At 42.5% G+C, this 15,060-nt stretch overlaps 1 protein-coding gene across 5 annotated transcripts in view; it reads left to right on the plus strand.

The window, feature by feature from the left end:
- The window catches only part of ZFP64 (ZFP64 zinc finger protein), a gene marked incomplete at its 5' end in the record, with an annotated part of 72,616 nt that extends 61,540 nt beyond the window's left edge, over window positions 1-11,076 (plus strand). For all 5 annotated transcript variants that reach the window (XM_081034044.1, XM_081034046.1, XM_081034043.1 and 2 more), the window contains 2 exons: window positions 6,076-6,327; window positions 9,345-11,076. In XM_081034044.1, coding sequence (XP_080890170.1) covers window positions 6,076-6,327; window positions 9,345-10,054 — 962 coding nt within the window. In that variant the 3' untranslated portion in view covers window positions 10,055-11,076. The remainder of the gene's footprint in view (window positions 1-6,075; window positions 6,328-9,344) is intronic.
- Window positions 11,077-15,060: the final 3,984 nt, after the last annotated feature.

A 15,060-nucleotide genomic window follows, 5' to 3' on the forward strand; every position in this document is an offset into this window, starting at 1 on the left:
GGAAGTACACACTGTTCCCCAATAAAGTCCTGTTCCTCTTCCCCAAAAAAATCTAAAAAAAAAAAAAAAAGTGTGATATAAAGTTACGTTGGACATAAATATACATATTGAATACAGGTTTGTCCTTGCTTGAATGGGAAAATAAATTTTCAAATGCTCAATAGAAACATTGAAGACTAGAGTGGGGGAAAGCAGGATAGAAAATGCTTTATTCCTGTTTTTTCCCCTATGTAAAATCTTAAGCAAAAAAAGATAGAGGGGTGGCCGGTTAGCTCAGTTGGTTAGAGCACGACGCTTATAACATCAGCGCTGCCGGTTCGATCCCCACATGGGCCTGTGTGAGCTGCGCCCTCCACAACTAGATTGAAGCTGCTACTTGACTTGGAGCTGATGAGTCCTAGAAAAACACACTTAAAAATAAATAAAAGTTTAAATAAATAAAAAAGATAGAAAAAACTCACTGTAAACAGTAACTATTTCTGGATAGGTTTAAAAGCAGCATCAATTTTCTCCTTAACTTTATATATTGAGTATATATGGCTCTTATTTTCAAATTTTTTAATCATTCCAATAAAAGGTGAATAAATTATATTGTTTGAAAACTTATAATGACAAGCTTATAATAATTGCCACCTCTACTTCCATACCACTATCCCACCTGCTCTCTGGATAGTAAAATTTATCTGGAAGAGAGAAGAAGGCACAAAAGTAGCCCCCAAACCAGGATAAAACCTTTTGCTTTATCAGAAATTAAAATACCATAAAGCTGTAATTCAAACTGTATGGATATTACCGTGTTTCCCTGAAAATAAGACCTAGTCAGACCATCAGCTCTAATGCGTCTTTTGGAGCAAAAATTAACATAATAAAATATAATATAATTAATAATGCTCCAAAAGACGCATTAGAGCTGATGGTCCGTCTAGGTCTTATTTTCAGGGGAACACGGTAGAACTGGAATAAATATGGAATAGAATGTAGAAACAGACCTGTGTAGGTGCAAATTTAACACCTGATAAAGGTGGCATTTCAGGTCAGTGGAGGAATGGGTGCACGCTGATATGTGGTGCCATGACAATCTATTAGGACAAAGATTATAGCCCTTCACCTCACCATTCACAAACTGCAAATATAGTAACTTAAGTTACATATCAAAGTCTATAATTAGGAAATGGAGGAGACAAATTTATGGTATAAGTAGACAGGCAAACAATTAGCAAGGACCACAAGTCAGATTAAATGTGACTGAAGTTAAAATTTATAACAAGACACCACTAAGAAGTTAAGACAAATGTCCCACAAGGAGAAATTTGCAAGAGGGCAGAATTCACCTTCAGGACACATAAGGATTCCTGCCAATCAAAGATAACCCAGTGGGAAAAGATACGAATAGGCCGTCATCTGAGAAATAGAAATGCCTGTATTCCCATGAAAATCCCATAAGCACTAAAGTACAAATGAAACACAAACACTGTAGTTTCTTCATCAGGCTATCTGACAGTGCTGTGTTAAAATAGTGAGTCTCAGAAGACCACATATCACCTGGCATTTAATTTTACCATCACTGCATACTTCCCCTTCCCTTTCCCCCACTCCACCTCCCAATTCAGAGAGCATGTGCTTATCTTTAGGGAGAAGCCTGGGATTGGGGCTGTGGGAGCAAGAGGGACATAGAAACTTGACAGAGCGCTGATAGTAGCAAAGCTATTTTAACATGAATTTTGAGAGCTGTTGGCAGGCCCCTTGCTGTCCTCTCATTGATTCTAACAGTTCATTCTTTCAGATTGTCTAAGGAGGCTATCCTATGCAAATAATGGTTTTTCCTCTTTTTCCTTGATTGAGTGGCTTGGCCCAGGGGCTTCAGGTCAGAGTTGAAGAGTAGCAGTGAGAGTAAACCGTCCATATTTTATTCCTTGCTCTAAAGGAATGCTTTGATGTTAGCTTCATTTGTTCGTGGTTAGGGTCCCTAGAATTCTTAGAGATCATTTGTCATGTTAAAGAAGTTTCATCTTCCTAGGCTTCTGACACATTTTTCATTTTTTTTGGGGGGGGGTGGGGAGGGATGGTTTTTAAATGGAGAATGATGGTTGAATTTCAAATGTTTTGCTCCTTTTTAATATGGTCCTGTGGCGTTTATCTAGCCTCATAAAGGAGATTGACATACAATGTTTGTGTGCTCTAATCAGACTTTTTAATCCTTCGTTTGGCGTTGATACCCGAGTTCATCTATCATGAAGTGAGTTGAGGCATTTTTTTTTATCTTTCCCTATGCTATTAAAGAGTTAATTGAATGTGGAAACGCTTCTAGATAATTCGATGGAGCGTGCCCACATAATTTGATAGAACATGCCCCAATACTCTCTCTGCTTATGACTTTTTGTCAGAGGATGGAGAGGGGGCTATAGATTAGACTGATGACAGTAGCAATCTCAGTGGCAACTGAAGACAGCTCTGCCCCTCCCAGCATCCCCAGAGTCAGTCATAGCTCTGTGCTGTGGGCTGCTCTCCAGGACCCAGCTGGTAGGGCAGCCTCTGTCGGGAACACACCAGAGAAAGGCACGCGTGACCTTGTATCTGCTCTGGACTGCTGGCAATTTTTGTGAAACTTATGGACCTTTCCCAGAATAAAGTTTTTAAATGTAATAAAAATCACATTAAGATTATTTCAGTATATTTGCTATCAAAGTCTTAAGCGTATGGTATGTTCATACCCTAAACCCTTGCTACCCACAGTGGTAAAAACCAGAAACGCGAGCATCCCTTCTGGGAGCTTGTTAGAAATGCAGAATCTCAGGCCCCACCCTGACCCACTAAGTCAGAAACAGCATTTTAGTTTGTTTCTGTAAGTTTGGCTTGAGAAATGGGGAGGTGTTGGTCAAAGGGCACAGACTTCCAGTGATAAGATGAGTAAGTTCTGGGGAATCTAATATACAACATGATGACTATAGTTACAATACTGTATTATGTACTTGAAAGTTGCTAAGAGAGATCTTAAATGTTCCCACCACCAAAAACTGGTCATTCGTTATTTGAGGGGATGGAGGTGTTACCACGATAAGGTTAATTAATCATTTCTCAACATATACAGACATTAAATCATCCCCTGGTACACCTTACACAATGTTATACATCATTTATATCTCAACGCTGGAAAAAATATCTGCATTTTAGTGACACTCTCTCCATCCCCACATGGTTAGCATTCACAGCAGCACTGAGAAGGCCTGCATTTAATATCAGGATCTCATGGCTGCTCTACTAGCTACCTTAATTGTGAAGCAGTGGTGAACATACATGACACGTTGAGAACAGCAGTGAAGTATAATGTGATGCGAACATGGCTTGTGTCTATTCCCGAGGGTCTCAGGTACCATTATTATTAGTGTGGTTTGTTGCGTGCATTCATAATTGGGGGAAATGCTAAACTCCAGTTAGGGGTTGTAGAAATAAAAAGGTCATCGTTGCCCATACAAGGTGTTGGACCCTCTAAATTGTATCTACAAGCCCCAAATTAAGATCCCTGGATCTGGAATGTTACAGGTTATCTTGGGCAAGAGAAATGAGTGTGGCAGACTATACACTGGCTCATAAAAGCATCTGCCTACCAGTGATTTATCAGTTTTGATCATATTTTAATGGTCAGTGTAAGTCACATGCCCAAGCCTACAGCTACTGGGACAAGAAAGCAGGATTCTCCTGGGAAGGACAGCAAATATTTGAACAGTAAATAACCTACCTTGGGGTGTATTTTTAAAATACCAATAGCAATTTTTAAAATTGGTATTGATCCATTTTACTTGGTAATTTTATATCTGCCTGGGCCATCATCCATTTTACCGAATCTTCTAAATTTATTGGGATAAAGTTGACTTTGCCTATCTATAGTCCCCTTTCTCTTTTTCAGCATCTACTGGAATGGTTCTTAACCAGATACAGTGTTCCCCCCTCACTTTCCCCCCCCCCAAGGGACTTTTGGCAATAGCTGAAGGTATATTTGACTCTCACAACTGGGGAGGGAACTGCTACTGGCATTTCGTGGGAAAGGGTTCAGGGATAGTGCTGAATATCCTACAATACATAGCACAGCCCACTGCAAAGAATTACCTGGACAAAATGGCAACAGTGTCGAGACTGAAAATCCTAGTCTATTGGAATCTTCTCTTTGTGAGCAAACCTTCCATTCTAACAATCACATTTTACTTTTTTTTTTATTGATCAAGTGCTGTAATCTTTGTTTAGTCCTTCTAGTTTCTTGAATTGTATATGGTTCACTTGCTTTCAGTCTTGTTAAAAATGAATTTAAGTCTGTAATCTTTGTTCTGAAAAGTGATAGGCTGTAGGTTTTGATACATAAAGCTCTCACTGAGCATCTCTCTCGAGGAGGTCTGGAATCTCATTTGGATTCTTGAGCAAAAAAGTTGTTTTAAAATATGTCCTACAACTTGCAAGCTGCCTTTTTTGAAAACACTTGAGCAGACCATGTGAGATTCATAAAAGTTTGATTCATGTCTAGTTGGTGAGTTTTACCTCAAATATTAAATTTTTAGTGACATTCATCATGATTTGTATTTTGCCTAATTCTAAAATGGATACTCTCACTTTCTTTTAGCATTTCCCTATTTCCCTATAATATCTTTCTATCATTTTCTATTTCTCTGTCACTGGTATTAAGGTATCTTAAGAGCATTAAGCTGACTTCTTTTTGAAATTTTTAACATACTTACATTTAGTTTGATTTTTCTTTTTTTTCCTTATTTTGTGTGATATTGCCTGGTTTTTGTTTGGTTTTTTGGTTGGTTCTCTCTTGTGGTTTGGAAGCAATACTTTCCATTTCATTACTTTGATATATCCCACAGTGTCTCCATTTCCTTTTTTTTCCCCCTGATGTATACACAGTTCAAGTGTGATACCCTGAGTTATCTGTCAACTGGCTTTATTTTGTCTTTCCATTGAATGTTAGTTCAAGTGTAGGATTCCATGTAAGTTCTATAGAACTTTGCAGATATTGTTCCCATCTTGCTACCATCCAGTGTTGTCTGAGGAAATGTGTGCTGATCTGAGCATTTTTCTTCAAGTTTTAAGAGCTCACCATTCTTGGGTTTCTGAAATTGTGCCACCCTACCTCTAGATAAGGCATCTTAGCACCCATGGCCGTCTTTAGTGTTAAGAAATAATTATTTGCTCTGTTCTGACCTGGACAACCTAGAACTAGCTTTCATGTCTTTTCTTGGACTTTCCCTGTTGTCCTTTGGGGCAGCCTTCTGGGAGATTCTTTAGTTCCATCTTCTACTTTTGGTCATGTTTGTGACGTCCTTTCTGCTAGTCAACGTACTGGAAATTCCATTTTGACAATAAAAGGAGACTGGACATTATTATGGGAATGAAAACTGTTTTTATCACATCAAGTTTTTGAGTTGGGTAAAAACAGGTCTGACTTTTTCCCCAAGCATTTGGTTATTGGGTAGATTAATTTTTATGTGGACGTGATCAGTCTGACGTGGTTGCAGGGGAGGAGAGGAACACTTTATATGGAGATGTTCTGGGATGGGGTTCTTTGTTTTCCAGAGTATCTCTACCTACTTGGGGCCTTTGCATCATTTCTCTGGTATAAGCCCCCCTATTTCCTAATAGCCTGGAGTGGGGTTACCATTGCTGCTTGCAACTTGGTACAAGTGAGGGAAGGGGTCCACCTGACCATTCTCTATGTGTTTCATCAACCTAGTGAGCCAGAAAGTTCTTCTAAGACACCTACACCTGCCACCTTTGATCCTGAAGACTCCTATAACCACTCCCATTTTCCCAGACAGGGTTTGGCTTATGGTTTTCTCCTCCAACCTGATTTTATCTAATCTGTCCCTGAGGAGTCTTCAAACTTTCTGAGCCATCCATGCATGGTACAACTTCTTGTCTCCCAGTGTGCTAATCTCCACCTCAGTATGGCCCTTTGTATCTCTGGGCCTTTGGACAGAAAGAAGAGGTAGACCCACATACCCAGGCTACCATTTTGGTCAGATCTCCTTGCAGTCATCTTGATAGAGAAACCCTTAAAACCTTGACTCTTTTATGTGTTTGAAGGAGACAAACCCCACAAGTGTGAGTTCTGTGACAAGTGCTTCAGCCGGAAGGACAACCTGACCATGCACATGCGGTGCCACACCAGCGTGAAGCCCCACAAGTGTCACCTGTGTGACTATGCTGCCGTGGACAGCAGCAGCCTCAAGAAGCACCTGCGGATACACTCCGACGAGCGGCCGTACAAATGCCAGCTCTGCCCCTACGCCAGCCGCAACTCCAGCCAGCTCACCGTCCACCTGCGATCCCATACAGGTAAGTCCCTGACCTGGAAAACCTCTGTGCCTTACTTAGTCTCTAATTTCTTAACCTTCATTTACCAAAAATACAAGCAGCGTAAACAACTTGGTGGCTAAGTAAAGACATTTGGAATTTCTGTGGTGATTGTGATGCTTGTGGTTTTTCATTTGCCAGGACAATAGCTTCTGGTAAAATGTGAAAGTCTGAAGCTGTATTTTCTAACTTGATTCCGTAGGTAGGACGGCTGGGGATGAGTACCCAATATAGCAGTCAAGAAGCAAAGATGTATCTTGAATGAAAGTCTGATGTATAAACTAGGTGTTTCAGTCACTTAACGTAAACTCTGATTGCATAGCTTACTTCAGAAACGTAGCAAAATCAGTTGAATGTAACTGCAGGTCACAAATTTCTAGTTACAGAAAATAGACTTTGCAAGTAGCTTTTCCTTCCCTTCTTTGTGAGACCCTACTGAAATAATCGATTGATAGATAGAACCAACCAACCCATCATGGCACAGAAAAATGGGCATAGGGAAGCTCATAAAGAGGTTCATAAAATGAGAATTTTCAGTGAATTCATGGAAGATGGAAAGCATACTGGAATATGCTAATATCTAAAATTGAGTAAAAAAAACCCTCCCAACAGTCAAATGGAAGGCAGCCATACAGTTGGGAGCTGATCTGTCCAGCCAATATCTGGCTGCCCAGAGTTCTGGACTTGAAACTGGCATATGGACTACCAAGGCCACAGAGCTCAGAGAAGCTGAAGCCTATTGTCAAAATGGCCCAAACTATCTAGTGGCAATAAAATCTATGACACCAATGCCTAATCCTAAAACCAATCCACTCTTCCTAAAGTGTCAACTATGGATTATGAATCATTTGTGGGAAATGATGGTATAAAATGTACCAAGTCTAACAAATAAGTAATCAACCCAAGAGTTAACATTGTACTTGGATAATAGACAAGAATTTTTCAATCCTAATTGGTATCTACCCACTGGCAGAAATGTTACATCCAAGAAGAGTTCTATGAAAAGGTAGTGAGAACAAAGGAGTATGAATTAAAACCAGGATTGCTGGCTATAAAGTTAAAACAAAATCCCAGAGATCAGAAAAATTTTTTTAAAAATTGGAGAACTGGGAAAGAATGAGAAACTGGAAATCTGGTTGCTGACAAGGTCTAGGAAGAAACAAAATAGAAGTGAGAAAAATGAGTAAAGGATTCCACAATTCTAAGGAGCCATGGGAGTGAAAGGGCTCACACGATGCCAAGCAGGGCCAAGGGAGTAGCTGGAGCAATCCATACCAAAAAAGACTTCTCAGCATTAGTGGCGTCTAGGAGACAGTGGAACAGTGCCTTCAACGTTGGGAAATGAATTTGAACATAGAATTCTATACCCAGCCAAACTGTCTCAAGTATGAAAGCGGAATAGACAAATGTATGCAAGGATTCAGACTTTACGCCCAGCCACCATTCTAGTGAAAGGTACCAGAAGGTACTCTAGCAAAATAAGGGAGTAAAAAAATTGACATGAGATGTTTGATATATGAATATCTGAATATGGCTAACTAGTGTTGCAACAAAGGGAAATCTCAGGGTGATACTTGTATAGAAGGTTAAGAGAAAAAAATTCAATAAATCAGAAATTCAGGAAATCAATTAGAACTTCCATGTAAGTTTCCATAATTAAGAGACTGGCTGACTTTTGAGATCACGGTGAGATTCTTTTTTCTCAAAAAACACAGTCTTGTAAAGAAACAGGATAAAATGTGGCCTAAAAAGAACATGTAAGAAAAGAGAATCAATTTGACCTTGATGCTAGCAACACTATCAACTGGCCCAGGTGTGACAGTGACCCTGTAAGGAGATACACGCAATCCTGGTGCAGTAGATGGTTCTGATGAATATCTCGTATCCAGTCACAATCCAAAATGTACAGCAAGTCCTGGAATAACATCAGTTCATTCAACATTGTTTCTTTATAACATTGTTAAGATGCCATAACTCTTACTTATTATATCCATTAGCCTATGGTAAAATTGGTTTTGTTATACATTGTTTCACTTCAAATTGCAGAACCTATTGACATTAAATGAGGACTTAGTGTAGCTTGACTCTAAAGTTGAAAACAGATAGTTAAAGCATGAGAATTTCACAGGTCTGAATGCAAATGTTATTGAGCTTAAATGTAAAAGTAAAGCTATTCCTGACAAGAGGAGGGAATCCTCAAAAAACCTTTTAAGTTGATGGACTAAACGTTGAAGCTAATAGTTTGGAGGGTAGTTCTGGAAGAGTAGAAATCAGAATGCGGGAGGACATTGGAGAAAGGATGCATGGGTAGGATAAGGGAGATTCCTTTCTTTGCTTGGAGTCAACTGATGATGATATTTAAAGCAGCAACCTACAAAAGAATGAAAAACCTTGAGCAGTGTCTCCAGGGGTATGCAGGAGGCTATCTATGGCTTCTCATTATTTGTCCCCTGCTGCCAGATTCATGTGTTGCTTTTAAAAATAAAATTCAGTCTGTAGTTGTGAAACTTTAAAGAGTCAGACAAGCCAATTAACTGATACAATGTAGCTTAAGCACTGCTGTAAGCATATTTATAAATCTTAGCTTGATTTGGAACAATTTTATGAAACATCGTATGCACCTCTTTTTTCATGTTCAATTTTGGAATGTCAGGTTAAATGACAGTTTAGATTCAAAACCAAAGTGTCCTCACGAAGAGTGTGGACTTGGATGCTATGATGCCTAGGTTCAAATCCCTGCTATTTAGGTCAGTAACTTGACCTCTCTGAGCCTCAGTTACCCCATCTGTAAAATGTGAGGGGTAATAGTACCCACTCATAAGACTGTTGTGAGGATTAAGCAGGTTAATAAACATGGTGAATGGAGTCCTTAGGAGGCTCCAGGTAGCTGGAGTTCAGAAGATTCAGCTGTCCCTCTGCGGCCACGTGTTCTGACGCATGTTTGGGGGGAGTTCTGTTTTGCCTGCCTGCTCTAATGGAAACACACCTTCCGTTGCTAGGGGACACCCCCTTCCAGTGCTGGCTCTGTAGCGCCAAGTTCAAAATCAGCTCGGACTTGAAAAGGCACATGATCGTGCACTCGGGGGAGAAGCCTTTCAAGTGTGAGTTCTGTGACGTCCGCTGCACCATGAAAGCAAACCTAAAGTCACACATCCGCATCAAGCACACCTTCAAGTGCCTGCACTGCAGCTTCCAGGGCCGCGACCGGGCCGACCTCCTGGAGCACAGCCGTCTGCATCAGGCTGACCACCCCGAGAAGTGTCCGGAGTGCAGCTACTCCTGCTCCAGCGCGGCCGCCCTGCGCGTGCACAGCAGGGTCCACTGCAAGGACCGTCCCTTCAAGTGCGACTTCTGCAGCTTTGACACAAAGCGGCCCAGCAGCCTGGCCAAGCACATTGACAAGGTACACAGGGACGAGGCCAAAACGGAGAACCGGGCCCCACAGGGCAAAGAGGGGCCCCGAGAGGGCAGCTCCCAGCATGTGGCTAAGATAGTGACCCAGAGGGCCTTCCGCTGTGAGACGTGTGGCGCTGCCTTTGTCAGGGATGACTCTCTGCGATGCCATAAGAAGCAGCACAGTGACCAGAATGAGAACAAGAACTCGGACTTGGTCACCTTCCCGCCTGAAAGCAGTACCTCGGGGCAGCTTGGTACCCTGGTGTCTGTGGGGCAGCTGGAGACCACCCTGGAGCCCAGCCAGTGCCTCTAATTCAGGCAAAGACAGTTGTCCAAGATTCCAAGCAGATACTGTCTCCCAGCCCTCTTGGGTAAGGCCACCGAGCCCGACTTTAGTCACCAGCTCTGGGCATGGCTGCTCCCAGCCTCGTAGGCCTCCAGAGGCAAGGGCTGCAGTCACTGGTACGAGGGCAGACGCAAAGCAATGCCATGGAGACATCTCTCCACGTTGCTGTCTTCCCTCCAAGAATCATCTGAGCAAGTTGACACATCCGTTCCAAGGTGGGGGTCCATTGAGTACCGCTCTATCCCACAGGGATAGCTTCTTGATGGGTTCCAGCTCTGACTCATCCATCTCTGATGGAATTATTTAGACCACATGGAAAACTAAAACTCACCTGGTCTGTATGGTTGGGAAAGGTCCAGATGAGGATGGGTCCATGAAGGGTCTGGGGAAGCTGGCCTAGTTCTTAACCTGGGTGGTGGTTATAAGAGTGTCCGCCTTATACGTTTTTTTGTGTGGTTCCTTTTTTATCTGTTGTCTTATAATAAAAAGGCAAACTCGCCTGCAGAATGGTGTAAGAGGAACACTCCATTTTTCTTCCTTAGACAGGTTCTGGTGTGGGGTTCCTCCACCCCTGTGTTCAGTCATTATAAACACACACACAGGGTTTCTCACTGTCTTCGTGCTGCCGCGATGTGAAATACAGTTTGATCTCTAGGTGGCAGCAGAGATCAAGCTAAGCCTCGCTCAGCTGGTAAATGTGTCGTGAAATTCAAGATTTGTGTACTTGTGTTCATAAAGAAACTAGGAGCCCAGTGGGCCCTGGGCTCGGTTATGGGACACGCGATGTGGGGGACAGCCTGAAACTAATGTCTGTCATCAAACTGAGCACATGGGGTTTGCAGAACCAACAAAGTGAAAATCCAAACCTCTTGTAAATAGACATTTTACTGAGGAGACTATAGAACGCCAGTAGATATATAATTGATCCAAAGTTGCTTTGTGTGTTCCACTTTGGCATCTTTTCTTCAAATACAGTCTCTGTTTAATACAACTTCTTGTGTGTCCTCATCAAGCTAAAAATCTATGCTCTTAAAACAAATTATAACAGAGCCATTGTTTGGGGGAAACGAGGAAAAAGTATGTGAAAACAGATTTTTATAGATTGTATCCAGGGGAATATTTCACTTATGAAACAGCCAGAGGTACATAGCTTATTTTGTTATGAATTTTGTTGTTTGAACAAATCTGATTCCATTTACATTTGACATAAGGCGGGTCCTGACACAATGTGGAATCTCTTTGTTGTAAGGAGAACAGATGAAAATGAGGAGAGAGACCCGTGATAGAATTAACCAGCGCTTTGCTTTGGAACTGTTTTTTTCCATTGTGTAGAGAAGTGTTTGGTTACTGAATGCTGGTGCATTGTACAGATTCTGTTGTCACCTTTCGGCTGTTTGTCATGAGTCTTATCTACGTTTCTGTTCTAGTAACAGAAGGGTTGTTGACCTTTCAAGTGGGAACTCAGAGATCAGAATCATATAAACGCTCCTTGTACTTCTGGTGTTACAGCTCTTCAGATAAACAGGAAAGACATCAGCCTTTTCAAAAGACATTCTTTTTAACAGCTGTATGGACTTCAAGGGTCTTAGATCTACCCTGGTAACACCTAGCAAATATGGATTCCTGGTGGAGCAGAGGTCAGTTAAAAGTTTTGGACCAGAGAGTAATTTGGACCAAATATTAGATAGTATGTGAGGTATCGTGAAGCCACGAGGTCTCTTTTGTGACTAAGCTCTGCGATTTTAGCTTAACAAAAACAGCCATAGACTACAAGAAAAGAATGAATGTGTCTGTGTTCGAATAAAACTTTATAAAATAATTCCAGAAGCGGAAAGGTTAAGTGGCCAACCCTACTTGGACGAGACTTCACATATACAGATTATCACCAAATAAAACTGAGGGACAGCCATGGTGCCGACCAGAATGGCAGTGTTTCTGTACCCATCTACCTGTTTGCAAAGCTGATGGACTCTGAAAGGGTCAATTGATGAATGAGTACGTTTGCAGTTTGACTTCACTTGGACCAGGGGTAGGCAGCCAGGTAGTAAATATTTGAGGCTTTGCTGGTCGCAGCCTGTGTCAAAACTACTCAGTTGTTCACTTCTGCTGTTGTAACACAATCACTTAACTCTGCCATTGTAACTGAAGCAGCCCTAGATAATAGGTAAGCAAATGGGTATAGCTGTGTGCCAATAAAACTTTATTTTAAACAAGTAGGCCATGATTTGGAGGGCCATAGTTGACAGACCCCTGAGCTGCCCTGTTGGAGCACAAACAGCAGAGTAATTGGTCATCGGTAAATACGGGGTGTGTGGGGGGGGAGAATTACTAAGAATCCTGGGATCCCTTCCACAAAGGTGCTGCTTCATGCAACAGATAGATGAGTTCCAACTAGGCAGTGGGAAAAATTGGGTCCTTTTTGGTGGCTGTGGGTACCCTGTATGGGGTTCAAACCTGGAGGGAGATGTTGGGCCATGAGTGTGCTCTAGCCCTGAGCAGTAATGCAAGATCATTGGGGTGACTTTTCCAGGAAACACCTGGCACACAGGTCCTGAACACCCAGCGTATTCTATACACCAGCAGTTCTGTTTTTGACCAGGGCTTCATTGGGGCTACTTTGGCCAGCTCTTGGTGGCTATTGGCCCATGACACTTCCAAGGTTTTCTGTCACTCTAATCCAGTGGATCTCAAGCGTGGCTGCATGCTGCAGTCATCTGGGAAGCTCTTAGCCATCCGGACTCTCTCTCTGGGGTGAGGGGCCTGGGCATCAGTACTTTTCTCAAGTTTTGCAGGTGATTCTATGGTGCTGCCACGTGGGAATATCTTCTCCCATAGCAGAAGCAGGGCTGTCTTCATGGGCATGCCACCTGTGCTGTGACAAAGGGCTCTGATTCAGAAGCACCCCACCCTTTGTGGCATGCTCTGCTGTCACCATCTTGAAATTCTTAAGTTTTACACAAGGGGTCCTGTGTTTTCGTTTTGCATGGGGCCTTGCAAATGACGTAGCCAGTCTTGTGAAGGAATGAAAAGAGTGTGCCTAAGGGAGCCCGGCTGCATCACAGGTACAGAATGGGCTTCAGCCACTGAAATCAGGATTCCTTGGCTGGTATTGGCCAGCCAGGGCTCTCTGGGTGGGAGGAACAGCATCTTGAACCATTGTGTCCAAGCATTTCCCTCTGCATTTGCATTCAGACCTCACAACGAAAAGCATTTGCATTCATCCTCCCGAGGGAAAATGGATCTTAGAAAAGTTAAGCTCGGGGCCCCTGGTACAGAGTCAAAGTCAGGTGTGCTGGATACCAGCTCCTGCACGTTGTTTGCAATCTGACCTTCCACGTAGGCTACACTGTCTTTCACATGCAGAGGCGGGGGAATCAGGGACAGAACCTTTGGAGTTCCCGCTGGATGCGGGAAAAGGGACAAGTTCTTTTGCAAGAATGGTGAGGTCTATAGTTGGCCTGGAAACATTTCAAATAGGGGAGTAGTTGGATGTTTGGAAAAGTGTCCCTAGGCTGACCACCCACATGCCGGGGCACGTATTTCAGGAATGACCAACGTTACATTCCTCCAACACAGGTGACAAAAGTGTAGAATAAGTTTTGCTTCAATAGCGATCTTTCTGGTAACTGCACTTGAACTCAACAGGAGTAGAAATGGCCACCTGAGTTTGTGCGCAGCCGCTCTGGGGGGAAGACACTTAGGATCGTATTTATGCCGCACGTGCTTCTATTTTATTAGAGAAGAAAGTGAAAGTAAAGAAACCTCTCTCACATCAAATGTGTTGTCAGGATTAGCACCCACGCCTCGGGCCTCCAGGTGGAGCTCTTTCTAATAACCCCAGGCCACCTGTGTGGGAGACTTGCCCTAAAGCCAGTTCTTTTTTGTTTTGAGTCATGGACCCCTTTGTCAGTGTAATGAAGTCTGAGTCCCCTCACAAAGTGATGTTGAAAAGAAGAAAGAAAAGGTTTGCAAAGGAAGACATTTTTATCGAAGTAGCTATCAAAATATTTATTGAATTGTTACGTACCTGCGTGCTGTCCGCCCATTAAATGAGCTCCAGCTGCAGCTCTAGTAACCACTCTTGTTTTGAAGCAGCGACGAGCGTAAATGGTAGTTCAAGGTGTCTGCGACAACTGTGTTGCCGTACGGTAGTGTCTGGTTTCTTCTGTTGACCAAATCACAGGTGTTGCCTATGCTACTGGGGTTTGGTGCCTGCACCCAAAAGGGACAGAAATGTTTGCTTTCAGTTAGAGGGCAGTGAAATAAGATTCGTCCTCTTTCCCTTCTAAGTCTTTGGACCCGCAAAATTCCATCCAAGGTCCCCTTGACCCAATATTAAGACGACCGATGCTAAAGGAATGTCTGGAGTCTGCTGTTCTTGGCAAAATCTGAACTTGCCGTTCTTTCCATCAGAACCAGATCTGGTAGTTCGATCACTTAAATACTCCCCCCCTCAAAAAAAAAAAAAAAAAAAAAAAGAACCGGCCTTGAATTAGGAAGGATTCACCAAACAGCTCTTTGTAATTCCCGTGTATGTCTGATAAACTGTTCTTAAAACGGCTCAATCCTCCTGTTAGTTTGAGGGACTTGGGCCCATTAGAAAACAGACATGTATGTTTGTTTGTTTGTCAAAAAACTCTGAAGTTCAGAGGGTACTGCACACTCTTACATGCTCTCATGCTGTGATACATTTCTTGAAAAGTTCACCAACGCCTGTTTCAAAATGCCACCTCCTAACCTGCCCCAACCAGACGTGCTTGCTCTTCTTTCCCAAAGCAGATGATAACTCTCATGAAATTCTGCTGTGGGGATTATTTTGTGTGGTTTTGTTGTTTGCACATTTTACTCCCTTCCAGTGGTAAACCCCATTGAGGATACAAACCCTGTGATGCCCATATCTGTGCCAAGTTCTGTGGACGTACAGCCTCTTCCAGATTTGGGAGAGACCCCAACCTGATACATACTACAATCAA

The sequence above is a fragment of the Rhinolophus hipposideros genome, assembly GCF_964194185.1.
Source record: "Rhinolophus hipposideros genome assembly, chromosome: 22".
Lineage (NCBI taxonomy): Eukaryota > Metazoa > Chordata > Mammalia > Chiroptera > Rhinolophidae > Rhinolophus > Rhinolophus hipposideros.